General features: G+C 41.0%; 1 protein-coding gene across 1 annotated transcript in view; it reads left to right on the forward strand.

Moving 5' to 3' along the window:
- Positions 1 to 801: 801 nt before the first annotated feature.
- ift20 (intraflagellar transport 20 homolog (Chlamydomonas)) overlaps positions 802 to 27,117 on the forward strand; it is a 35,948-nt gene continuing 9,632 nt past the window's right edge. The window contains exons 1-3 of the mRNA XM_084335918.1: positions 802 to 920; positions 6,096 to 6,249; positions 19,380 to 19,465. Of these exons, the coding sequence (XP_084192044.1) occupies positions 6,123 to 6,249; positions 19,380 to 19,465 (213 nt within the window). The 5' untranslated portion in view covers positions 802 to 920; positions 6,096 to 6,122. The remainder of the gene's footprint in view (positions 921 to 6,095; positions 6,250 to 19,379; positions 19,466 to 27,117) is intronic.

Here is a 27,117-nt window from a genome sequence, read left to right on the forward strand (position 1 = left end):
TGTACTATAGACAGGACACTTCAGAGAGAGGACACCACTAGCCACAGGACATTTTGTGAAAGGGGGGGGGGGTGACAACAGGACACTCTAGTAATATGACATCTGCAAGAGATGTCAATTAAGCAAGAAGACAGTTGAGGGACACACTTGAGCAATAGGACAATTGAGTGGCGAACAGCACACATGAGCTACAGAGCAATTGAGCAACAGGACGACTAAGCAGCCAGAGGACCCATAGCAACAGGTACAACATGACAGGATAATTAAGCAAGAAATAAACATGTTCTTTATCTACACTAGTGTAGTGTTGCCAACAAAATATGGCAACTAAATGTATTACACCTGTTGCTGTGTAAATGAGTAAAAGCAAAGTGTTTTGATACATGAATTTTATATATATATATAACAGTTTCTTTCTCAGTACAACTTACAGAATATATATAATATTAATATATATATATATATATATATATATATATATATATATATATATATATATATATATATATATATATATATATATATATATATATATATATATATATATAACTCAGATCAAAGCATATTCTGTAAGTTATACTGAGAAAGAAAACTGTTGCTAGCCAGTGGATTTGACTGAATCACCACCAGACTACAAGCATGCAGTCCGTTTCAAATTCTGAACAAATTCAAATTCTGTAAAGAAAAAAAATGCATTATAGTTGGGTTTCGGGGGGACTATTATTTTTTTTAACGAAACTCCGCTTCCGGGGCATAAACCGGAAAGCGACCACCATCCAACTCTCGCGGGAACAGTAACAAGTAACGCAGCGTTTGGTTTCCTTGGCAGCAGCAGCAGAGGAGGAGTCTGGCTGCCTGGCTATCATGCCACATAATCACAACACAGCAAGCAATTTGAAGAAACGCTAACATTTAACCAGGTATCGTAACGTTATACTTGTTTCTGTCTTTAACTTGACGTTAATGCACTACACGAGGAAACCCAGTTTGAAGCTAACATTGGTTAGCTAACGTTATATATCTGTGCCCTGCCCTGCACCGTTAGCTAACAGAAAGGGAAATAGCCTAAAGCCACAGCTAGCCACGTTAGCAAGTTACGTTCATGTCTTATTTCCCTATGCTGGCTTTACAAGCTTGCGTTGCTTTCTACTTGCTCTTGCAATTATTATTATTAATATCATCCACATAACCTCCATAAATGAGCAAGTTAGCCTGTCCAATTTCAGTAGCAGTTACTGTGCATAACAAGCTAGCTAACGTTAGAAAAGTTGTCCATATGTTGTTATTTCTTGTAGACATGTCAGCTGGCCATTGATTGATTGAACATTGTATAGCTCAATAATACACACAATTGTTAAGGGGATGCAGACCAGAGAAGACTTTCTTATTGTTTACATCATGGTCCCCCATTTATAATGGTTAAAGCTTTTTTTCGACCATGTATAAATGTGGTGCATTCTTGAAGAGGTTGGTCTTTAGATGGAAAGTAAGCTTTTTGTAATCTTCCAATCCCATCATATTGCAGAATATAGCGTTAGGTGTATTTTACTCCAATGTTTACAAACATTGTCAACATGCCTTTTTATAGACACAAAATATAGCAAATACAGTTAAGAATATGTGGACCTGGATCGATCAACTAGACAACCGTTTGTTAGTGTTTGGATCACTGATTGGGCATTTAACATTACATTCCCATCTTTCAGTTAGCTATACACTTCTATTGGTTAGCGGTACTGATACAGGATTCTTTTTAGATTCGACACCTTTACAGAGTGAAACAAAGGGATATACACGCAACAGCAGAATTTAGGCTAGCTATCATCTCGAGTCAAAATCGATAATCTCTCAACTAGAAACCATGAAATCTGATAACATAAGCTGCAGCTGCTCCATGAACAGAATTCACATTCAATCGGGATTCGGGGGTCAACAGTGCGAGCGACTAAAAATAACATACAAGCACAGTGTGTTCGCAAGTAAAGATTACAACCTAATATTAATCATTTCAATAAGCCTCCTTTGATATATTCCTGTCATATCGCATTAGAAACTGATGGTACAAACTATGGCTATGTTACAGCGAGTCAAGAGAAAAACAAACATTCATGAGTTTATTGACTATAGTTTCAATCTGCCAAGAATGAAAGGCAGAATAGTTTTGGTTCTTGATATTTAATTTTCATCCCCACCAAAACCGGAATAGAGATTCGATAATAACCCGGATTCTATCTGCTCCTGGGGGGGGGGGGGTAAGCGTCAAGTCCTGTAAATTGGAGACCGATTATCTAACACAAACATACATCATCATACATATACCAATTTTCCGTCCGTCGACTAAAAACACACTTCTTCAATCAAAATCTGAAATGGGGAAAAAACTAACCTTTGTACTGTCTTTTACTATCATGCATGTACTTTGCCACTAAATAATCTTCCTTGCCTATATATATTACTATGCTAATATGTCTTTACTACTATGCACTCAAGACTGTAGCACCCAAGTGCACTGCAGCACTGTTTGGTGAACAATGTTACTTAGCTGCCAGAGTTGTGCCCTTCCTGCTGACTTGTTGTACAGAACTTGTAAGTCGCTTTGGATAAAAGCATCAGCTAAATGACTAAATGTAAATGTAATATGGAATCATAGATGAAGTTTGAAGTCTTACAATCAAACAAGCCACTAAACAGTTACAACTTACAAACCATAAAATGTACCTGAATCATGTAGCCTATTACCACGCCGGGAACCGTCACTGTATACAGTCTGTCTCCTTACTTTACTTACTTAGGCCTTTTATTCCTTTCGGAACATAGGCCATTGATGAAAAGTTTCCACCCCCGTCTGTCTTGCGCCGTCCTCTCCAGCTGTTTCCACATCAGTCCCCTTGTCTTGAGTTCCTGCTCAGTGTCTCTTCTCCAGGTGTTTTTGGGTCTTCCTCTGCCTCGCTTGCCTTGTGGGTTCCAGGTTAATGCCTGTTTGGTTATTGCGGTTTTGTGTCTTCGAAGTGTGTGCCCAATCCAGCTCCATTTTCTCCTGGTCAGCTGGACCTCCACTGATTCTTGCTTGGTGCATTCCCACAGCTTGATGTTGGTGATTGTGTTTGGCCAGAAGATCCTGAGGATACGTCTCAGACAATGGTTGATGAAGGTCTGCAGTTTATTGTTGATGTTAGTGGTGGTTTTCCAGGTTTCAGAGCCATATAGCAGAATGGATTTGACATTGGAGTTGAAGATTTTGAGCTTGGTGTTGAGTTTTATGTTTCGGGTTTTCCATATCTTGTTTAACATGTTGAATGTTGCTCTTGCTTTTCCTATTCTTGCCCTTACGTCTTCCTCAGTCCCGCCATCAACAGCTATAACACTACCCAAGTATGTGAATTTGTCAACCTCTTCCAGTGTCTGGCCCCCGATGGTTATGGGGTTTGTGCTTTTATTATTGACTCTGATTACTTGAGTTTTTTGTCCATTTATTTTGAGACCAAGTCCAGCTGCAGTTGTTTCTAGCAGCTGGGTTTTATCTTGCATCTGTTGATGGTTGTGTGAGAGTAGTGCGATGTCATCCGCAAAGTCCAGGTCTTCGAGGTGCTCCGTTAGACTCCACTGGATGCCAGTCTTTTTATTGGTTGTGGTTTGCCTCATGATCCAGTCGATGCATAGGAGGAAGAGGAAGGGGGAAAGTAGGCAGCCCTGTTTCACGCCGGTGAGCACTTTGAAGTGTTCTTGTGCACATCGGACATCCGTTATGTAACACTTGGCATTTCAGTCTGTCTCCAGTTCACGATTAAGAAACGGATTCCGTATCTGCGTCTTGCTGACGTCACCAAGAGAGTCTTTTGTTTCCTCCTTATTTGTCTTCCACAATCACAAATACAGTCTGCCTGTATGGGATCAGCTGCTGCTTGATAATATTGTTATTCCACTTCCATGTTTATATTTGTTTTGCTCAATGAATGCAGGCTAAGGGCTAGATCCACAAAGAATGGATTGCACGGAGCAAGTTGCACCCTTACATTTCATTATGAATTGAAAATGGGGGACCCTGATGTAAACAAGACCAAAGTCTTTCTCTGGTCTGCATCCCCTTAACAATTGTGTGTATTGAGCCGTACTGTATTGTACCCATTCTGCAATCTGTTAATACAATTTTCATTCAATCAATCAATCTGCACGGTGATTGTGATTGAATGAAAATTTTATTAACAGATTGCAGAATGGGTACAATACAGTACGGCTCAATACACACAATTGTTAACACATTAACTGCCACAGAGTTTGATCAGCTTATACCATTCTCTGCCAGCACTGTAAGTCTATGGAGATGTTCACCTTCTTTGCAGGGCTATAACTTTTTAAATTGTATTGCTAAATTGACATTACTATGGCCCATTCAACATCGATTATCTATCGTTCAGGATAGGAACGTTTTACCGCCTAGACAGAGTATAAATATGTTTTTATCGTTTTCAGCAGTAATTCCTAGAACGTGAGATATAGGCATAAATGCATATATAGATGATCAAATGCCGTTTGGTTCCGATCCACGCTATATTAAAAATTTCAACTGTACATGGTCCTAAACGTTATGACTGATCATGCGCGGGTGAACGGGGGGGGGGGTCGTTTATAATTCCGTGATCGTCGTTAAATGCTTCATCATGTAGTATGGGTGATATATAGATCAGAGCAGTTTGCATGGATAATAATAAACACTCACGCTGAAAGTCACGGCAGCCTCCTCTTACCGTTGGGCGATGACACTGGAGCAAAAAGATCCCAGTTATTTGATGGGGATCGAGGTGATCCATTTCCGGTTTGTATAATAATAATAACGGCCCAAATCATGTCTTATTTTTTTTTTAAACAATATGTTTATTTTTTTTTTTTTTTTTTTTTCAGTTTTACAGCATCAGTTCAACAGTTCAACAACCATACAAAAGGAAATGCTGCCAACTGCCCCCCCTCCCAGAGTTACAGAAAAATAGATGCAAATTACCCCCCCCCCCCCTGAAAGAAAATTAAAAAAATCAATATAAACAAAAACAAAAACAAAAAACCCTCGGCCAGACCCCCCCTCCCCTCCCCCAGACTAGGACCTCAACAAATTCAGTTTTTTCTTTTTTTTTTTTTACACATTTTGAGAGTTTTGTAAACCCAGTTACACCCGTCTAACAGGTGCCCATACCTCTACACCAAACAAATAAATATCTACCGTTACATCTTTTCTCTTCAAAGAGCAACTAATAACATTTACAGTATCATTCATTGCAATATATACCCATCAGAAAGACAAAAGGGAGCTTCAATAATAGCCTACATCGTCAACCTACTATGTAATCTGTTCTAAGTATTGCCTGCCCTAAACCCAGCCCAGCATTTATCAAAGAGACGTGGTTTTTTCTTAAGATTGAACATTATTTTCTCTGATGCCATGTACGAAGAGATTTCACTAAGCCACATAGACATGGGGGGGGATTCAGCACTTTTCCACAGCATGGCAATACACTTGTTCCCTGCAATCATGGCCAATTTAAATCATGTCTTATTGAGTTATGGCAGCGATCGCTACACATGGACGTGTGTCTTGAGTCCCACAACGATAAGCGAGTGGCCGGACGTATTTAGGAGACGCACCGATATCCAACTGGCATTTCCGGTTTGGCAACTCGCCGATCATCCACCAGGTGGCAGTATTGAAGCGTTGCAGAGTTGTGCCGAGTCCCACAGCATCAGACCAGCCTCCGTGAGGGAAATATGAATACCATGGCGAAAATATGAAATATGATCAAAATAACGTCGTACGCCGTGATCTGGCAGAATTAGCATGAACTTGAAACCCATTGTACGACGTTTTTGGCGCAGGAAGTGTTAAGGGGATGCAGAGCAGAGAAAGACTTTCATCTTGTTTACATCAGGGTCCCCCATTTTCAATTCATAATGAATTGTAAGTAAGGGTGCAACTTGCTCCGTTCAATCCATTCTTTGTGGATCTAGCCCTAAGTCTTCCAATTTCTCCCCGGTGAATAACACGCGCTGAGAGATACACAAGCAGAGTTATTAATACGTGTTTATCTCCTCTGGTCCTCCTCCCTCAGCCCTCCGTGCTGACAGGCCTCGTGGACATGGCCAGGGACCCGCTGGCGGACGCCGGGCTTCACTTCGATGAGCTGAACAAGCTGCGGGTGTTGGAGCCGGAGGTGGCGCAGAAGACCACGGAGCTGAAGGAGGAGTGTAAAGAGTTTGTGGACAGTAAGCGACGCAGATTAGGGATGTCTTCAGGGCCGCTATAGGGGCCTTGCACAGAATGTTTGTGGTCTTCACTTTGTTCCAACATACATACAGACCCATTTTTATTTCAGAGTTAATTATATTGTTTAACCTCTTCCACCCGACGGGACCGGTACCGGTCCCGAAATGACATCTGGTCACAAATCAATATTTTTCAGACCGTTTTATTTCAAACGTATTCAAGTATTAACATCATAAACATGTCACAACAGCATCTAGAATGTATATTATCATCAATACGTTAGTTTAGCAATAGGTTAAAAGTGTCATTAGATAGATTTAACTTTTCGATTTGGTCAAGTCTATTTCGCGAGGGCGACCATTTTGGATATTTTGAACCATGGGAATTGTAGTCTTTTTGTGGCCATTTTGTAGCAGACTTCCACAGGTCTGGTTCTGCCGCGTTGAACGTTTTTAAAACTACACTTCCTGGAAGATTCTATGGGGTTCAAGGTTCAGAGTTCTGTATGAATTATTTCAATAACTGTTATTATTCGGGATAATAAGCCACAAAAGGTAACGTTTTTTGACAAATATTGAAAGGCTTTCAAGTTTCTCTTCCCTATTGTTAACATGTAGGAACAATTAGATCTGAAATTAGTTTCAAAACGGTTGCACTGTGGGGAAAATAAAAAATTACAGTAGATTTCATTATCTGTTCTTATGCATGCCTGGTGATACTAAATCCAAATTGAACTTGGGCATTTGAAAGATAATTTATGTATATATATATATAAATGTGCGAATTGGCTATAATAAGGTAATTTATAAGCCTCCTATTCTATATTATATAATAATATTTCAAATTGCATTGGTCCGGATGGGAGAATTCAGTACTGTATCTACAGAACCTTCTGTTTAATCATCTTCCCTTTATTAATTTCCTTAGATTTTTTGTACACATGATCTCAAGAAGGTACTGAACGAGATCCGTGGCAGTTTTTAATGGTTTGGTCATTATTAGCATGGTGTTATTCACTGTCAAAGATGCAAATAAAAATCATAATTCATATTCTCCTTTGTTTCATCACAATTTAAGCAAGCTAGTAATAGACACAATATTTCTGACCCTTTGATCGCCGGGGTTAAATTAATAATTTACCATCCCTCGCCAGCCCTATTTAACATGGAGAAGTTCCCCTTCTTTGCAGGGCTATAACTTTTTAAATTTTATTGCTAAATTGACATTACCATGGCCCATTCAAAGTCTTATATCTATTGTTCAGGGTGTAGCAACGTTATACTTTTTCATTCACATATTCATACTAAAATACGGTCTAAAGTATACGTATGTTTTTATCGTTTTCTGCAGCTTTCTCCAGAACTTGATTTATAGCCCTAAATGCATTATATTGATGATCAAATACAGTTTGATAGCGATCAGTGCCAGATAAAAAATTTCAACTGCACGTACTTCTAGAAGTTACTACGTATGATCTGATGTTGACCGGATGGGCGGGGGGTCGTTTATAATTCCGTGGGCAACGTTATATCATTCATCTAGTGTGGGTGATATGATCATCAGAGCAGTTAGTATAGAAGACATTAAAAAATAACGCTGAAACTCACCGTAGCTTCCTCTCGCCGTTGGGAGATGAGCGTGGAACAGAATTTTTTCTATTATGGGATGTAGAAATACCCGATCCATTTCCAGGTTGTATAATAGTATATACGTCCAAATCATGTTGTTTATCGAGTTATTGGCAACGGATCGCTATGTATTGTGTCGAGCTCGAGTCCCGGGACCTATAGCGAGTGATCGGACCAAATTGAAATGAGCACCAGCTTCTACTTCCTGTTTCTTCCCTGGGCGATCTGCCGATCGGCCACCAGATGGCGCTCTTGAACCGTTAGAGAGTTGACAGGGGCTCACCAGTACAAATGTCTCCGGGGGAGAAATATGATTTCGATCACAGATTTTTGAAATATTGATATCAAAGACGCTGTCCAGCATCATCGGCAGAATAAGCATGGCGGGGAATGACGTGTTCCAGCGTCAACGGCGATTAAAGGGTTAATCAGGAGGACAAGAAACTCTGCATACCTTTGTTTCACAAAGAAAAGTGCTTTATAAATAAAATGAATTATTATTATTGTAAATAACCCCATGAAAGCAGGGATGCTCGATATACCGATATTGTTCAACTCTTAATTTCCGATACCGATATCAACCGATACCGATATATGCAGGGTTTCCCCTCCCAAAAAACAGAATAATTTCAGGTAATTAACATTACATATCTCTTGTTGTGTAATTAACACAACATTATGCATACTTTGACAATAAATAAAATAATAATTTGTTCTTACTTGCTTGCCTGGTTAAATAAATGTAAAAAAAAATATATATATATATACTTTTAATTTTTTTGAAAACCGATACAGATATTTTCCGATATCACATTTTTATGCCAATATCGGCCGATAATATTGGTAGGCCGATAATATCGGACATCCCTACATGAAAGGTTTATTATTTTTATGGGTAATTACCCGCTTCATATTTGTGATGTTACTGGTTTCAGGGTGTGCCTAAAGTGATCAATGTGTTGGGTTGTTTATAGAGATCTATGCCAATTAATGTTTATGTATATCCGGGACTTTTTTTTATAAGAATTGAGAGGTATTTGTATATGTGACCTTTATTTTGAAAATCGTGTTGCGACGCAACCTTGTTTAAGTTTGCGCTTTTGACAGTGAAATGTTCAGTTCAACTTAGCTCGAAGGAAAGACTCTAATCAAAAAGGTTTAATTGACTCGTATGAGGCTCTTACGGTAGGACTTTGATTGTTTATAGAAGAGGAATGTAATACTATGTGTAACTGAGGGGTACAATTCCCTGACTGTATTACTAGATATGATACTTACTACCACTACCTTTGTACTTAATATTCGGCCACCCAGTACACGGCATAAATATATTATGATGAACACTGTCACGTAGATGAAACGGATCCAACACAAATGTACGAATTAGAAATAGGTCTTTATTTCTACACAGCGATGGTGTGTAGAGCAAGCACTTAATCAAATCAATCACATTTATGAATGGGAATTAGTATGCACTTTTATGGCAAGAGTATTCGTCGGTATATCAATAGAGAATGTCCAATCTCTGAAGGCGCAGGTGGTACATATACGACCTGGAATAGTTAAGGAATAACAGCAATGGTACTTTAATGATTATAGACTGGATACACTAGGGGGGGTTAATCCGGTCGCTTGTAAGCCGACAGGAGTAGGAAGGGGGGGGGGGGTAGAATCCGGCTGCCTCATCCGGCCAAGGGTATCCCAGGTGAACCCACTGTAGTGCCGTTCAATGCGCCGGCGATCCTTGGACCACAGATGAAAGCAGGTGGACTCTTTGTGGGCCGGCGTCCTCCGGTCCACGGAGGAGAGACGTGAAGCGACCTCGTCTTGCAGAGCGTCTCCTCACCTTGCGTCCTCTCCAGGGGGGGGGGTTCCAACACACGGCAGTGTCGGGGGTCTTTATCCATGGAATAATCAACGTATACAAAGCATAATCCGTGCCTGGGAAGGCGGGCTGTCGTCGGTAGAATAATCCGGTATACAGGTCCACTCGCTCGTCGGCTCTGGGGCTCCTCGGGTGCAGCTTCACGTGGGGTCAACCACCCTGGATAAGCAGCCAGTTCTCTGCCCGAAACGATGGGGTGCTGACTACGGTAGTATTCTCACCGCACAAAGCACTATATATTAACAGACTATTATTAACTTAATAGACTACGTCCAACTCGACGATATAGTGCCAAATATGACTATTCAAATATTAATATACACGATGTCTCAATACCGATGGTAAGCCGAACTTGGCCTTACTCCCACACGTGGCGTCGCGGGGAGGCTTTACGTCTGTGACTCTATTGGAGGGTAAGAAACTGGACTGAAAAGGAAGTCCTACTTTAGTAGCGCAGTATATATACGCACTATGAACAAATAGTCCCATTAGTGGTGCGGTAGCCAGATTCCTACGCGGAACTAGGACTTGTTCGTACATGTTGAGCGGTACGTTTGAACTGGGTCTGGGGGGTATGGCAGCCTGGCACCAAGGTCTCGACCAATAGTAGAATGGAGACTATTATGGGATGTTCAGTAGGCTAGAATGGATATTCAATGCATATTGTACAAGGAATATACAAGGGATATCAAGGAATATTAGAGAATATACAAATACAATTAAATATATATATATAAATAAATATATATATTCGGTTTAATCTGGCCCTTCACAACACTATGCAAAACGAGAAATAAACAGTGATTTTACCAGCAGTAAGTTGCAAGCCACTTTCATACGGGGAACCGTGACAATTATTAGTATTATCTTATTTGCATATTGTCTCATTATTAGATCGGACGTGGTTGTCATAAGATGGACTGATATCCGCTCCGTTCTTCTTGCAGAGCAAAATTAGCGGCTTAAACTTATTGAAAGGAAGATGCCACGTTCAGTTTCGATTCGATTGTTCGCTAGGAATTATGGGATTTGGTGTTGGATGTATGGACTCTACGCAGACGGGACATGGTATTTAATCGCATGATAGACTACACAACTACCAAGTATATAGCGTGGCCCAGATTCACTTCACACGCAAATCTTTTTTTCACACAGGCAGCTACGCAGTAAATTCATTCATTGCCGACAGATTTTTTTCATAGCACCGCAACATTATGTCGCACTGTACAGCCCTGGTTGTAGGCTAATGTTTTACTATTTTTTTATCCAATTTGTATGGATTAATTTAGGAGTGAAATGCGAATGAAGGGTTGAAATCACTACTCGCAAGGTTGCCCCCAAATATTATTTTCCACTCGCACGGGCCAAATTAAGGGGCAATTTGCGATACTCGTCGCAGTGTACAGCCCTGCTGAGGTCCATAGATGTCCCTAGATACTAGTGTTGTCAAAAATATCGAAGTATCGATACATGAATATACTCTGAATATTTAAAAAGGCTTCGATACTCATTTCCCGAAGTACCGATACTTTCTGCAGTATCGGTACCAGCTGGCGAGTGTTCTACCGCAAGTTGTTGACGCGCTGTTCAGAGCGCTCAGCGTGCTTGCCCCCCCGGCTCCTCCGAGTCCAGCCCTCCCCCTCACAGAGTCACAGAGAGCCGTCTTCTTCAGTTAGTAAACAAACATTTTAGCTGAAGATGGTAAATGCAGAGCCTCCGCAACTTGTGCTTGTGGATAAAGAAAACAGCAGAAGTGCTGTTTGGAGGTACTTCGGGTTTCAAGTAAACAACGAAGGACAAGCTACAAATGCCCCAATGCTATTTGCAAGCGGTGTTAGAGCAGTGCCAGCGCCGATCTCCATAAAGAAATGAAAGAGGTTCGTGACAGCTGCTCTTTCAACGTCACTGTGACTGAAGCATTAAACCATTAACTCTAGTTTAATACATGATACGTTGTCTGATGGCGCATAATATCAACAGCTGATTCGTTGTAACGTTACAGCTACCAGCTAACGTTAGCTACTGCTAGCTCCGTAAGCTTAGCTGGCTACTTTTATAATTACTGCATGGAAACGGAGTAACGTTAACATTTAAACGTTATGTCGAGGTCATACAATACTACAGTCGACATAAGGTTAACGTTACCCCGTTTCCATCAAGTGTTTAAATAGCAGCAATCTTGTTGAAAATGTAACGTTACTAAAATGCTCCGAGCATAGCCTCTCTCTCTCTCTACTGCTAGCCGTTAGCTCCGTTATCTTAGCTGGCCACTTTTATAACTACTGCATGGAAACGGAGTAACGTTAACGTTTAAACGTTATGTCGAGGTCATGCAATACTACAGTCGACATATGGTTAACGTTACCCCGTTTCCATCAAGTGTTTAAATGGCAGCAATCTTGTTGAAAATGTAACGTTACTAAAATGCTCCGAGCATAGCCTCCCTCTCCCCCTCTCTCTCCCCCTCTCTCTCCCCCTTTCTCTCTCTCTCTCTCTCTCTCTCTCTCTCTCTCTCTCTCTCTCTCTCTCTCTCTCTCTCTCTCTCTCTCGTTATCTTTAAATAAAAACGAAACTGTTACTAACTGTAATACAAACAGTTCAGTTTGTCAGGTACATGCAACACAGATTACAGTGTTTACATCTGTCTGCTTGAGAAAATACCAAGTGAGATGAACAGTTATTTTTAAATGTGTGATCTAAAGATAAACAAAGGGTTTTAAAATTGTTATATTTATCTTCTCTTATAGTACCAGAGAGAAGCTAAATTTGAAGCTAAATTTGTTAAAAAAATATATATATATATATATTAGGGCTGTCAGTTTATCGCGTTAATTAGATTAATTAATTACACAGCAAATGATCGCGTTATGAAAATTAACTCAAAATTAATTACAAAAAAAAAGTTTATTTTTTTTATTTTTATTTTTTTATAATTTTTTTTTGTATCTTATTCATTCCATGATAATGTAGAATACACATTTACAGACTTTTTTTTAATATGGTCCATTTGCATGTTCTTGGTATCTGATTCTAGGGACATCTATGAATCTCAGGGAATGTATTCCCAGTGTCAGAAATACTGTGGGCTAGATCCACAAAGAATGGATTGCACGGTGCAAGTTGCACCCTTACTTACAATTCATTATGAATAGAAAATCGGGGACCCTGATGTAAACAAGATGAAAGTCTTTCTCTGGTCTGCATGCCCTTAACAATTGTGTGTATTGAGCCGTACTGTACTGTACCCATTCTGCAATCTGTTAATAACATTTTCATTCAATCAATCTGTGCGGTCAATTTTAATGAACCAAATGAGAATATCAATACATATTTTTTTTTATCTTTGACTGTGAATAACACCATGCTCAAATTGACCAGACCTGAAAAATCTAAGCAAATTAATAGATGGAAGATGATTAAACAGAAGGTTTTGTACTATATACAGTACTGAATTCTGCCATCTGGACACATGCAATTGGAAATATGATTATAGAAAATAGAATTTCAGGCATAAAATGGTTATGCGATTAATTAGATTAATTAATTACAAATCCTGTAATTAATTAGATAAATTTTTTTAATCGCCTGACAGCACTAATATATATATATATATATATATTTTTTTTTGATATCGAAATAATATCGAAGTATCGATACTTTTCAAGGTATCGTATCGAAGTCGAAATTCCAGTATCGTGACAACACTACTAGATACCAAGAATATGCAAATGGCCTTGTAGAAGTGGAGCAATATTTCATTTACCTAGGTATATATTTTAGGCGGATTTTCAGAAAAGATTCCACGGTGGAAGAGGTTAAAGGGGACATGCATTGCTATTCCTTGCACTATTTGGGCAACTTTACACAATTCCTGTGAGTCTACTGAACACATCTGTAAGGTTTATTTTAAAAAAAAAATCATTGTTTTATATTTCTAATGGATAACTCAGAAGCATAATTTTCCAGCCGCAGGATTCCAGGCTGTTATTGGATGGGCTCCGCCCATAAGCGTTTTCAATGACAGTCACCCACACAGCGTGATACATACGAGAGAGAGAACGAGCAAGAGAGAGGGAGGGAGAGAGAGAGAGAGGAGAGATGCGTCCCGACACACACGCAGTCAAGTTTGTGTGTGTGTGTGTCCGATGAGGGAGAGAGATGGCGCACACACATTTACACACACTGTAATTTTTTTTTTTTTTTTTTATCTTTTCCCCCCTCCATTTTCCTCCGATTTTCTCCCATCCCAATGTTAGTCGTATGCCAATTCCCAATCCCCTTCCTGGTTGCTGCGCACTTACCCCCCACAGTCAGATCATCTGGGATGATCTATCACGTGCTTCCTCCGACACACGTCCAGCCAATCAACCGCTTCTTTTCACCTGGCAGCGCGGATCCTCCCTGAGAGGGCGTAGCGTGTGGAAGGATCACACTATCCCACTCAGGTCCTATCCGCGCTTAGCAGGCGCCCCGACCGAACTGTAGGAGTCGCTGTTTACAACGACCCGGACCCACCCCGCCAGCTTCTCCCACCCTCTAATACAGCCAATTGTATTAGTGTGAACGGCCAGCCAAGCTGGTGACAACCCCGGAGCTGTGAGCTCCGGGGTTGGTGACGAACGCAATCTCCGCTACGCCACCTAACCGCTCTACACACTGTAACTTCTGCAGTCCCTCCCGCCGTCCCTCTCTCTCTCTCTCCTCGCTCGTTCTCTGCCTGTCAAACCCCGTTTGAGGAAGTGTCGGCTTACACTATGCCTACGTCCCCAACACACACGCAGTCAAGTTTGTGTGTGTCCCCGACGAGGGAGAGAGATGGCGCACACACATTTACACACAATTCTGCAGTCCCTCCCGCCGTCTTTCTCTCTCTCTCTCTCTCTCTCTCTATCTCTCTCTCGCTTGTTCTCTCCCTGATAAAACCTGTTTGAGGAAGTGTCAGGTTACACTATGCCTACAACCATAGAGGGCCTTACTGCAGATCAGTACCCTATTCACGTCAGGAATACCGTCAAATCAGAACGGCTTAATTGAGTGAGGGAAGATCTCGTGAACTCGAGACTAGACTGATGAGTCAATATGGTAATTAGAGACACAGACCCATTGATACTAACCCCTATTGCTATAAAACAATGGTAAATACTTAAAAAAGCCATTTATAATGCATGTCCCCTTTAACCTCTTAACACATCTTGCGCCAAAAACAGGTTTACCCGTTATCGAATAACGCCAACGACGAGTTTACTCGTTTTTATTATCGTTATTTCCTTTATTTGCTATTGGCATTCATAATTCATCCAGGAAGGCTCCGGGAGCCAGCTGGACCCTGTCTGATATTTTAACGCCTCAATACCGCCTCCTGGTGGATTTCGGATGAGTTGCACTCCACTCTAAACCGAATGTGGCGCTCTGTGCATCAGGGAAAATCCTCCGGCAGAGATATCTTGTTATGTTGATCAAGACAAACACTCGAGTGCATTTGATCGCTTTCGAGACGCAATAATCAATATGCTTTCGGCGTTTATTGCGTCATACAAACGGAAAATGGATATAGCAGATCGACATCAAATAATTAGAATTGTTTTTCACCAGACGCATCGGCCACAGGTAAGAGGAATCTAATGTTAATTCCATCTTGATTGTCCATTTATTTCATTGCAATCCATCTGCTCAACGTATGATGTCTTACTAAGGAAAGCCGTTACTGACAATCAAGGAATCATAAACGACCCCCCCCCTTTCCTTCACGCATGATGGAGCATAATGTATACCGAGCATATGCATTTGAATTTTTTAATATAGCGTGTATAGGAACCAAATGCCAATAAATTATGTGTAATATGCGTCAGGGCCTATAACTCGCGTTCTAGGAATGACTGCTATACACTCCAAAAACATACTTATATTCACAACGGTACTAACACGACAATGTATGAATGGAAAAATATAATGTTCCCACATCCGGAACGATAGATACCCGATGTTGAATGGGCCATAGTAATGTTGATATAGCTATAATATTTAAAAAGTTATAGCCCTGCAAAGAAGGTGAGCGACTCCATAGGCTTACAGTACTGGCAGAGAGTGGTATAAGATGGGCAAACTGCATGGCACAGAATGTGTTAACAGGCACCCAGAAAAGTGGAAATTCACTTTCAGTGCTAATGAAATAGAGTAACAGAGGTCTGAACTTGAGTTGAACTTGAACTTGTGCACTCACATTTTTCTGTAGTGGTTGCAATAAATTATTTCTTTTTTTAAATAGGTATAAGCTGGAAAACACTGGTTCCATAGCCTGAAGTCTCATGTAGTACAGGTCCAAATTTGATAAAAAATCTGTTCAGAAATGGGTCTTTGAGATATGTAGAGTACAACCTGCGACAAAAAAAAATCTCTCCAAAATCCATTTCCTCGTCCACTGCCATTCATTCTGAAGTGTAATTCCTTCTCATTTTCCCTTGTCAACTTTCATCTATTTCCTATCGTTGGAAATCTACACTCATTGGCTACAACGCTGACCAACCAATTTCGCCATCAGCAGATGATTTGCAGTTCTGGAGCGTTTGGATTCCGGGTTGGTCATCTGACGCGCGGCACGTAAAAAGACGCTCGTCTGACATGTCGTCATGTAACGCAAGAACCGAGGCACGGATTTGGTCGAGTGAGGTGGCGTTCGCACGGCAACAAACAGATCTTTCGACCGGTAATTTATTGCAGCCCAGAGCCGCTAGACGGTCGCAAAGGGCTGTGACTTTCGTGCACAGGCATGACGGCCCGAGAATGGGTTGTTGCAAGTTTTTCTCATATCTTTATATTCAGATCTCAGTGTTTCCCATTAATTACCTAGTTTGTCCCGCCACAGTTTTATAATGAACAGACATTATTTTATTATTAATATTTTTAAATATAAAGTTTGTCAATATGGATGTATCAGTAGTATTGGCAATGGCAGTAATAGTAATCCAGTATATATATTTTCTTTCTAAAAAAAAAATAAACCAGTTCAACACAGGTAACCACTTTTGCTTCAGTTCTTTGATGGCTCAAATGTATGCTCTAGTGCCAGTGGTTCTCAAACCTCTCCTCGAGGCACCCCAGCCATTCCATGTATTTGTTAAATTCCACCACCAGCACACCTGACTCAACTAATAAAGGGCTTGTTAAGTTGAATCAGGTGTGCTGGTCGTGGAATTTAACAAATACATGGAACGGCTGGGGTGCTTTGAGGAGAGGATTGGGAAGCACTTCTAGTCGATTTTGTGTTTTGAGTACAAAGTTCATCATAGATCTGGCCTCTTTATTTTGCTCTCAAGTAGGCCTTTCACACCGGCTGGGCTCCGTGCCAGAGCCGGTTCCCGAACGTAATCTCGAACCGGCCGGCGCGTTCACACCGGGAATAATTGGTTCGGAACATGAAAAATCGGTGTTCAGTGTTTTCTTAGAGGGCCGAACTAAAGCCTCCGTCATGTTCCGAACCAATTATTCCCGGTGTGAACGCGCCGGCTGGTTCGAGATTTCATTTGGGAACCGGCTCCCGCACGGAGCCCGGCCGGTGTGAAAGGCCTGCACCAGATTGATGCAGGACTTATATAACAGGAGGTGCAAATCCAGAGCCTGCAGAATTACGAAAGACCCTCACTATCCCAACAACAGCCTGTTTAAGCTGCTGCGGTCAGGCAAGCACCTACGGTCACATGCTGCAAGAACAGAGAGACTCTGACTCAGCTTCTTCCCCCAGGCCATCAGAACACTGAACACTGAACTCTCCACTCACAAATACACATGAGCACACACAGACACGCACACCACTCATGCGGCAACCGCTAAAAAAATCACTTTAAACAAAATGTCACTTTAAAAAATAGAATCTTTAGAAACACTTTAAAAGAAGGAGGTACTGTATAGTTTAGATACAGTAAGAATTGTATTTTTCACAATCAATGTGGGCAAGACCACCCGCATTTCACTGTATGCCCTGGTATGTATGTGACAAATAAACCTCTTGATTCTTGATTCTTGCATTTAACTTTAAAATGTACAATTACAGGGGAGCATGCCCCCGGACCCCCCTAAAGGGTCAGAGGTTCACCCACCACAGTCTCACAAAATCCTGTGGGAAACACTGGATCTAATCTTATTGCCTATATTTATGTCTTTCTACTATTTATTACCCTGCCCATATCTGTACCTCCCCTCTCCCTCCCCCCATCAATAAAGTAATATCTTATCTAACTTACATGGCTGCCTGTAACCACTTTCGAGAAGAAAAAAAGAAAGAAGCCTGATTTCTGTGCAGTGGTGTAGTAGGTGAGACGGAGGGAAGTTTGTCCAAGGGTAATTGGAGGATCACAGAAAGACAAAAAGAAGGGTTTGAGATAAGATAGATATTACATGTTTGTTGATTTATTCCTCACATATCAACACATGGCAACCATTTTTTCCCTCATAGCAGCCGTTGTTTTTTTCCAACATGGAGGACAAAAAGGGAATTCTAAACACTCTGTGAAAGGCCTCTCTATGGGTTTCCCACTTGCCTACATTATAATGTAGAAAACAAGCAAACTCAGCCCAACGTGTATTTTTACTAGAGCTGGGCCGTTAACGCGTAACGCGAGACTAGTATCGCCCGATAATATAATTGATGCCGTTAATCTAAAAAAAAAATATATATATATATATATATATATATATTTTTTTTAACCTTTATTTACCCAGGGTAGGTTCGCTGAGCACAGATGCTCTTTTTCAGGAACGCCCTGCTTCACATTCACACAGTTCCATTCACACCTGGGAGCTGCCCAGTACAACCACAGTTGACACCATTGGCCACTGAGCAACTCTACTGGAGCAGTTGGGGCTCAAGGGCAATTGATTGTTACATTTGAGCAAACTAACCTATGATTTAGCTTGCTCAGTAGTCTAGGCCTACTATTAATTAAATTATTTGTCTACCTTATGTGGTACAGTCTTATGCCGGAGCTATAGGCCTAATTAACCAATTAAAAAGGTCATTTGATTTGCATTGGCAGGATTTGGCCCTGTCTGGCACCCAACGGGAAAAATATTATAGGCACTATAAGTAGACACCGCTACATAAAACAAGCTGGTCTGCCTGAGTGACTGGTTGAAGAAGGAGAAATAGAGATTGGACTGATTGAGTCAAGCCACGTCACATAGTTCAAGTTTGAAATGCTTCTTTCTGTTTTGCTCCTGAGAGTGTGCTAGATACTGTACTGTTCTCTACTGGTAATATTATTTATTTGTGTTAACTTCTGAATAAAACAACTTATTAAACACAAGTACATCTTATTGAACATTATTTTGATATTTCATTACCAATTATCATAGCAAAACAGCTTTTTCAAACAGTCTGTAATGCATTTTGGAAACGGGAGATGGGTTCATGGTGTAATGGGCCACCTGGCCTGAGAAACGTAAGGAGGAAAGAAAAAGTAAGAACTTACTTCTGGTCATTATTTGGGTAGAACACACACATTTTGAATGCCATTTTTCTTTTTAGACATTTTAATCTCCAGGATTGCAGATCGATTAATCTAGATTAAAAAAAAATATCTATGCCCACCTCTAATTTTTACATTGTTGTTTTCTTTCACAGAAATTGGCCAGTTCCAAAAGATTGTGGGAGGTCTCATTGAGCTGGTGGATGAACTGGCAAAAGAAGCAGAGACTGAAAAGATGAAGGCAAGTTTGATAGTTTGAGTTGCTTTTTCGGTGCTGAAATTAGGTCTGGTCCCTTCTCACATGTTGTATCCTTGAACACGATCATCAAATTTGCTGATGACACAGTAGTGGTGGGCCTGATCTCTGCAAACGACGAGAGGGCCTACCTGGAGGAGGTTAAGGTTCTAGCGGGATGGTGTCAAGAGAACAGCCTCTCCCTGAACGTCAGCTAAACAAAGGAGATGCTTGTGGACTTTAGGAGGTCGGGGTTCAGGGACTACAGCCCCCTCAACATCGACGGGGCACCGGTTGAGAGAGTGAACAGTTTTAAGTACCTCGGAGTCCACATATCCGAGGACTTGACATGGACCACACACATTGACAGTGTTATCAAGAAGGCACGACAACGCCTCTACTTCCTGAGGCGCTTAAGGAAGTTCAACGTGAGTCAGAAGATCCTCAAGAACTTCTACTCATGCACAATAGAGAGCATCCGGACTGGCAATATCACCTCCTGGTAAGGTTTGGGAATAGCACTGCACAAGACCGCAGCAGACTACAGAGTGGCCCGTTCAGCCGAACACACAATTGGAGGGGGGCTTCCCACTCTCCAAGGCATTTACAACAAGCGGTGCATGGGCAAGGCTAAGAGAATAATCAAAGACTCCAGCCACCCAAACAACTGCCTCTTTGAACTGCTGCGGTCAGGCAAGCGATACCGGAGTCTCATGGCAAGCACAGAGAGACTCCGAAGGAGCTTCTATCACCAGGCCATCAGGATGCTCAATGAACAATGATTGAACAATGAACAATAACAGGCCATCAACGCACCCACAGCACACACACACTCACTTTAAATAAACAACACACTGTAGCACCCACTTTACCACACTTTACACTTTTACACTTTACACTTTATATTTATATTATTGGTAAGGGAATTGCACATCTCTCATTCCTTATTCCTTATTGCACCTCACCACCACAAGGTGGCACCACAAGCTAAGCTAAGCTATACCTCACCAATTTATTGTACCAGATGTACATATTGTATAAGAGGTATACTGAACGGCGGTTAGGTGGCCGAGCGGAGATTGCGTTCGTCACCAGCCCCGGAGCTGAGCTGGATTTGCCTGTTCGAATCCAGCTCACAGCTCCGGGGTTGTCACCAGCTTGGCTGGCCGTCTGCACTGATACAATTGGCTGTATCAGAGGGTGGGAGAAGCTGGCGGGGTGGGTCCGGGTCGTTGTAAACAGCGACTCCTACAGTTCGGTCGGGGCGCCTGCTAAGCGCGGATTGGACGTGAGGGGGATAGTGTGGTCCTCCCACACGCTACGCCCTCTCAATGAGAATCCGCGCTGCCAGGTGAAAAGAAGCGGTGATTGGCTGGACGTGTGTCGGAGGAAGCACGTGGTAGCCTCCACTCTCCCAGATGATCTGACTGTGGGGGGTAAGTGCGCAGCGACCAGGAAGGGACTGGGAATTGGCATACGACTAACATTGGGATGGGAGAAAATCGGAGGAAAAAATGGAGGGGGAAAAAGAAAAAAAAAAAAAAAAAAAGAGGTATACTGAACAATTGTTTACACTTGTTTTTACTTGACTTCTTGACTTTCTATTTTATACTTATTATACTTATTTAAACTATCTTGTTATTACCTAGCACACTCTCAGGAGCAAAACAGAAACATTTCATGCAAAGTTTTCTGTATGACAAATAATAAAGAAACTTGAACTTGAACTTGAACTTGAAACTTGAAGCACTTGATTATGAACATTCTTTAAGTTGTTTAACACTTTGAGAGCCAGTCCGTGTTTTCCTTTTTACCCCCTTGAATGCCCAAACCCACTCCAATGTTAACTTAATATCGCCTAATCTATGTTTTAAACTATGGCTATGTGTCTAATCTGCCCGTCGCTTATCAAAGACTTATTTTCCAGTCAACATTGTCATGGCAGATTGTTTTTTTATCGCTTCATTTCCGTTTGATAGCATTTTGAAAATCACTAGTTTTCGCGGAAAAAACAACCCCATTCTATGATAATCGCCTTTTACTGGAATATTCTAGAACGTTGTCATTTTTCTGCCTATTTATGAATCGTTTTCAAATAAACGCTAGATCAGTGATTCCCAACCTGGGGTCCGCGGACCCCCTGGGGTCCGCCAGGGGGCGCAGGGGGTCCGCCAGACCACAGATGATTTGAGGTCTTTTTTTTTTTATTTTTTTTTTGTTTTTTGTTTTTTTTGATTTTTTTGTTTATCATCAGAAGCATGAATAGTCTCTCCACTACAATAAAAAAGAAAGATAAATAAATAAACATCTAGACATGATTTTTGAACGTTAACAGTAGGCTACCGGGCAGTCGCTAAAACGCGAATCAGTTGACTATCACTTTCTGTAGCTAGCCTAGCACGCTAGTTAACTTTCTCGGCTCGTCTGCAGTCAGCCGCCAGAGGTGAAAATGTGTGACAAACGAAAAGGAGATGACGGCAGCTCATCTGCAAAAAAAGTTAGGACCTACAGCAATCGCGAAAATTACATCACCATGGGCTTCACTGAGGGACCAGACAAACGACCTGAGTGTGTGATTTGTGGAGAAAAGTTGGCAAACTCGAGCCTGAAGCCCAGCAAGCTGAAGAGACATCAGGCGTCTAAGCACCCAGAAACCGTTGGGAAGGATCCAGACTTTTTTCGGAGGAAAGAACAGTCTCTCAAGGCGAACAAGCCTGTTGATGTTAGAGTAGCGTGGAGCAGGGGTGGCAGTGATTTACAGAAGGCTACCGAAGCCTCCTTTGAGTGTTCGCTTTTAATTGCAAAAGCAAAGAAACCGCACAATATTGGCGAGCAGCTCATCAAACCAGCCTGCATCAAAATGGTTTAGAAACTGTGCGGCCCACAGGTGGCGGATAAACTAAAATCAGTACCACTCTCGAACAATGTAGTGAAAGACCGAATTGATAAGATGTCAAGTGATTGCGAGCAGCAGCTGTCAGAAAAGCTTAGAAAGGGTCCATTTGCCATACAACTTGATGAAACTACAACTGTCGCAGACGAGGCTGTGCTCATCGTTTATGTGCAATATATTGAAAATGAGGATCTGAAGCAGGACATTCTCATGTCAGTCAACCTTACTACCAGGATATTTTTACTGCAGTGGATTCTTACTTCATTCAACATAAATGCAAACCGTTCACCATTAGGGCCTGATTTGAGAGGATGAATACAGGATTTGAATATTGGCCAACATTTTGAAATACATATGGTGCAAGATTAGATTTGTTGATTGAAGGTACAAGTCAAAGAAGCATAGTGGGTCTAATTATGATGCATATGCCTGTGTATAAGCAGTTTGTTATTAAAATGACAAAAAAAAGGTATTAAACCCAGCTAGGACAGATTCTCTCTGCTACTGATTGGAATTTCCTGTCTCATATTTAGTTTAATTTGTTGCATTGATTTGTTCCATAAATGCAAACCGTTCACCATTAGGGACTGATTTGAGAGGATGAATACAGGATTTGAATATTGGCCAAACATTTTGAAATGCATATGGTGCAAGATGAGATTTGTTGATTGAAGGCACAAGTTAAAGAAGCATAGTGGGTCTAATTGTGATGCATATGCCTGTGTATAAGCAGTTTGTTATTAAAATGACAAAAAAAAGGTATTAAACCCAGCTAGGACAGATTCTCTCTGCTACTGATTGGAATTTCCTGTCTCATATTTAGTTTAATTTGTTGCATTGATTTGTTCCATAAATGCAAACCGTTCACCATTAGGGCCTGATTTGAGAGGATGAATACAGCATTTGAATATTGGCCAAACATTTTGAAATGCATATGGTGCAAGATGAGATTTGTTGATTGAAGGCACAAGTCAAAGAAGCATAGTGGGTCTAATTGTGATGCATATGCCTGTGTATAAGCAGTTTGTTATTAAAATGAAAAAAAAAAAGTATTTTATGGTATCTTATTAGGAGGGGGTCCGCGAATTTCATCAGAGATGTTTGGGGGTCCCTGGGGGGAAAAAGGTTGGGAACCACTGCGCTAGATGATCGATAGTATATGTGTGTGCACGCACGCTCGTGCCGCGCGCTGCTAATCGCTGCTCTTATTTCCTGATGGCTTTTACAGTCAAAACAGCTATATCACATATAGGAGAAACACTTATATATCCGTGAAAACGAGTCTGACTGATAACATAGATTCCTTACCTGAGATCAGATGGTATCCAAATGGTTTATTCCAAATTCCGATCGCCATTCGAAAAAATCGCTCATTTGATTGATCCATCGTGTATACAGTAAAACACATATTCGCCGCGGCACCAAGTCTCCAGAATGAACTCTGGTAGACATCAGTTACATCAGTGAGAAGTAAAATGTGGAGTCAGAAATCTTTTCTCCCATTCACTTTCATTGAGTCCAATCCAAAAGGGTGATTTACCATCTGGGAGACGATAGGGGGCGCTTTTTTCACATCTGAGCGCCTGGGGTGACTGGATCTCCAACGGTAGGCTCGCTTGATGCAATATGATTTCAGATCGCTAAAAAAAGAAGAGAATTTTTTTCTCGTGATGGGCATTCAACCCGTGGGGGGTAAACCCGAGAAATCTCGGGCGTGGCATCCAAAGTGTTAAAGGGTAGATGAAGCATAGCGATATAAACATTAGTCATAGCATCAAATTAGTATTTACCGTACTTTTCGGACTATAAGCCGCGGCTTTTTCCCCCATTTTTCGACCCTGCGGCTTATATAACGGTGCGGCTTATATGTGACTCGACGTGACCAAACCCGAAAATGTAAAAATCTAAATATTGCTTTTTTGACTGCATTGAAATGTTATTTATCTGTTCCCTTATTTGCTAAACTTAATACAACTTGTAAATGAGTTAATTCTTGTTATTTGTCCGACAGTATTGTGTCCCAATGCTAATTACATATGGTAATTAAACATTAAAACACCTGCGGCTTATAGTCCAATGCGGCTTATATATGTACACATCATTCAATTTAGCTGCTGCGGCTTATAGTCAGGTGCGGCTTATAGTGCGAAAAGTACGGTAGATAAACCACAGAAAAAATCACGTTATAAAAATAAGGCGTTTCTAAGAAAAAACGATTTGTCCATTTATGTAGCATAAATCAACATGTGCGCCGCCATTTTGTTGCTGACGTCACAGAGCCTCCCACCTCAGAGAATTGCACGCTGTAGCAATATTATTAGGCTCCTCAAATATCGTTATTCATAAAAACACATTTATGTAATATTTTACAGCATTGAGCAACCCTAACAGGGGGATGCTGCATGCTCTGTCATCTTTGAGATGGCGAGACCTGCAGTTGGCACCTGAGATGGCGAGACCTGCAGTTGGCACCTGAGATGGCGAGACCTGCAGTTGGCACGGTGTGAGGCCACGACATTTGAGCAAATTAATAATACTGCATGTTCTGAAGGTCCAGATTAATAATTAGAATGAGTTCAACAGAAAGGTATAGATTAGGCTATCACCTAAAGTCTGTTGGTTGCTATATGAGTTCAGCCTCAACCGAACTCAGTCTAAAGGTCTATTCTGTCTCCGTTATCCTCTGCCCGTCGGCAGATCGATGCGGGAGTATGGTACTCCTCCTCTCCCTTGGCGACATCACAACAACACTGTTTCCAACTAATAACAGCTACCACCACATCGCTGTAGCAAAACACCTCTCTCCTCACTTTTATTCTCCAACTAACGGTTATCTTTTTCGCCGTTCAATATGTGTTGAGTGGCTCGGCTGTATACAAAACTAACCGTATAACTTTGTCTCCGTTCCAATGCGCGCTGTAAGCAGCGGCGATACAAGGAGCATATACGGGCGAACAATAAAACACTATCAGGTCAACAGTAAATATATATCTTACAAATAAAACAATATATATATATATAGAGAAAATAATAATAGGGCTCGACGACCATGTTACACTCTCCCAGATTGCACGTATTTTTCAGACATTGCCCTGTACCCGAGCTCTACCAGGCAGTGTATTCGCACATTGATAGCCTTCTGAAAGAAGACGTTTCTTCAATTAGGTTTACCAGTGATATTTGGAGCTCTGATGTCAGCCCCATGTCAATGCTGAGTTTGACAGCTCAGTGGATTGACGCAGACTTCCAACTCCGTAAAGCGCTCCTGCATTCCCAAGAGTTCTCCGGCTCCCATACTGCTGCAGCGCTGGCATGGCAACAGCATTCGAGAATATGTTCCAGACGTGGCATATTCTGAAAGAAAATATTCATGTCATACTCCGAGATAATGGCCGAAACGTGGTCAAATGCATGAAAGACGCAGGATTACAACATTTGGGATGTATGGCCCACGCGCTTCAGCTGGCTGTCCAGTGTCCCCGCCAATGTTCCGAGACATATTTATATATTTGTATAATTGTTAGGCTATTTGAATCCACCATTTAGGGCTGGTGTATTCAAATAGCCTAACAAATAAAATGTAATATGTCTCGGAACATTGGCCCGCAGATGCACCACTGCAAACCAAAGAAATGTGAACTCAAGAAGCCAAAACGAAGTTTAGCCTGTTTTAGAAGAATATAGCCTAAAAAAAAAGTTGCCTTTTACCACCACTTAGCCTATATTTTACACACGGTGTTTAGCCTATTAAATAGGCTAATTGTTTTTTTATTCGTTTTAACTTTCAGCCTGTTAATAAATGTGTCGTTAATTCAGTATTTAACTTCTTGAATTCATATTTATTTAGGCTATGCTAATTAAAAACACATGTTATGGACATCTAATTTAATTATCTGCTTATTTATTAATGCTTCAATTCATTCAGAAACGTTGCAGCAAACAATCCATATGTGCATTTGTTTACATAATGATAACGTACATAAATAACATAATATTATTGAGGGAAGAAAAAAAGGAAACTGTTCCTACTTCACCCTGTTAGTCAAGTTGAACTATCGCTCTGACTCAGACTGTGGGTGTGGGGGGGGGGGGGGGGGGGGGTGTCTCGCAGATAATACACTAGTATAATTATATAATATATATTTTTTCTGTAGGTAACGTTACATTTGGTTGGCAATTTACTGACTGACTTTCACGACACTCCATATTTACATAGCTATCTAACCAGCACTGTAAACTGGGACCCAGCCCAAACCATCACAGTGACGTCACCATCCAGCTAAATCCAAAATGGCGGCGCCCATGGCAAAAACGGGGAAATTACATTTGAGTTTTCAGACAAATAAGCAGGATTTCACATTTGAGTATAGGACCATGTCTTACACCCAAGGTACACAACAAACAAACTAGGCTCATATTGTTTAACGCTTCATCTTCCCTTTAAACATTCTGCACGACAACCACACTCCTACACAGAGAGTTGGACGACGGTCCACTGTCAAACATCTCTGCCCAAAGAGGAAGAAAACGAACTAGTGCTACTAATACTCTTTTACTCATTATTTTCCCTTGACATATTTAATAAATTATATTATGTTAATTTCCCCCTTGTCTTTTTTAGTATACTTTATAAATAAGAACCGATAATGAGTCCTTTCACTTTACTGTGCAGCTATGTTTATTCATTGTGTCAATGGGAAAAATGCCATAAACGTATCGTTTCCGTATGCAGAAAAGATGGTCTTTCCAACTAATTTGGTCACGG

The sequence above is a fragment of the Notolepis coatsorum genome (genome assembly GCF_963971535.1).
Source record: "Notolepis coatsorum genome assembly, chromosome: 1".
In the NCBI taxonomy this organism is placed as follows: Eukaryota; Metazoa; Chordata; class Actinopteri; order Aulopiformes; family Paralepididae; genus Notolepis; species Notolepis coatsorum.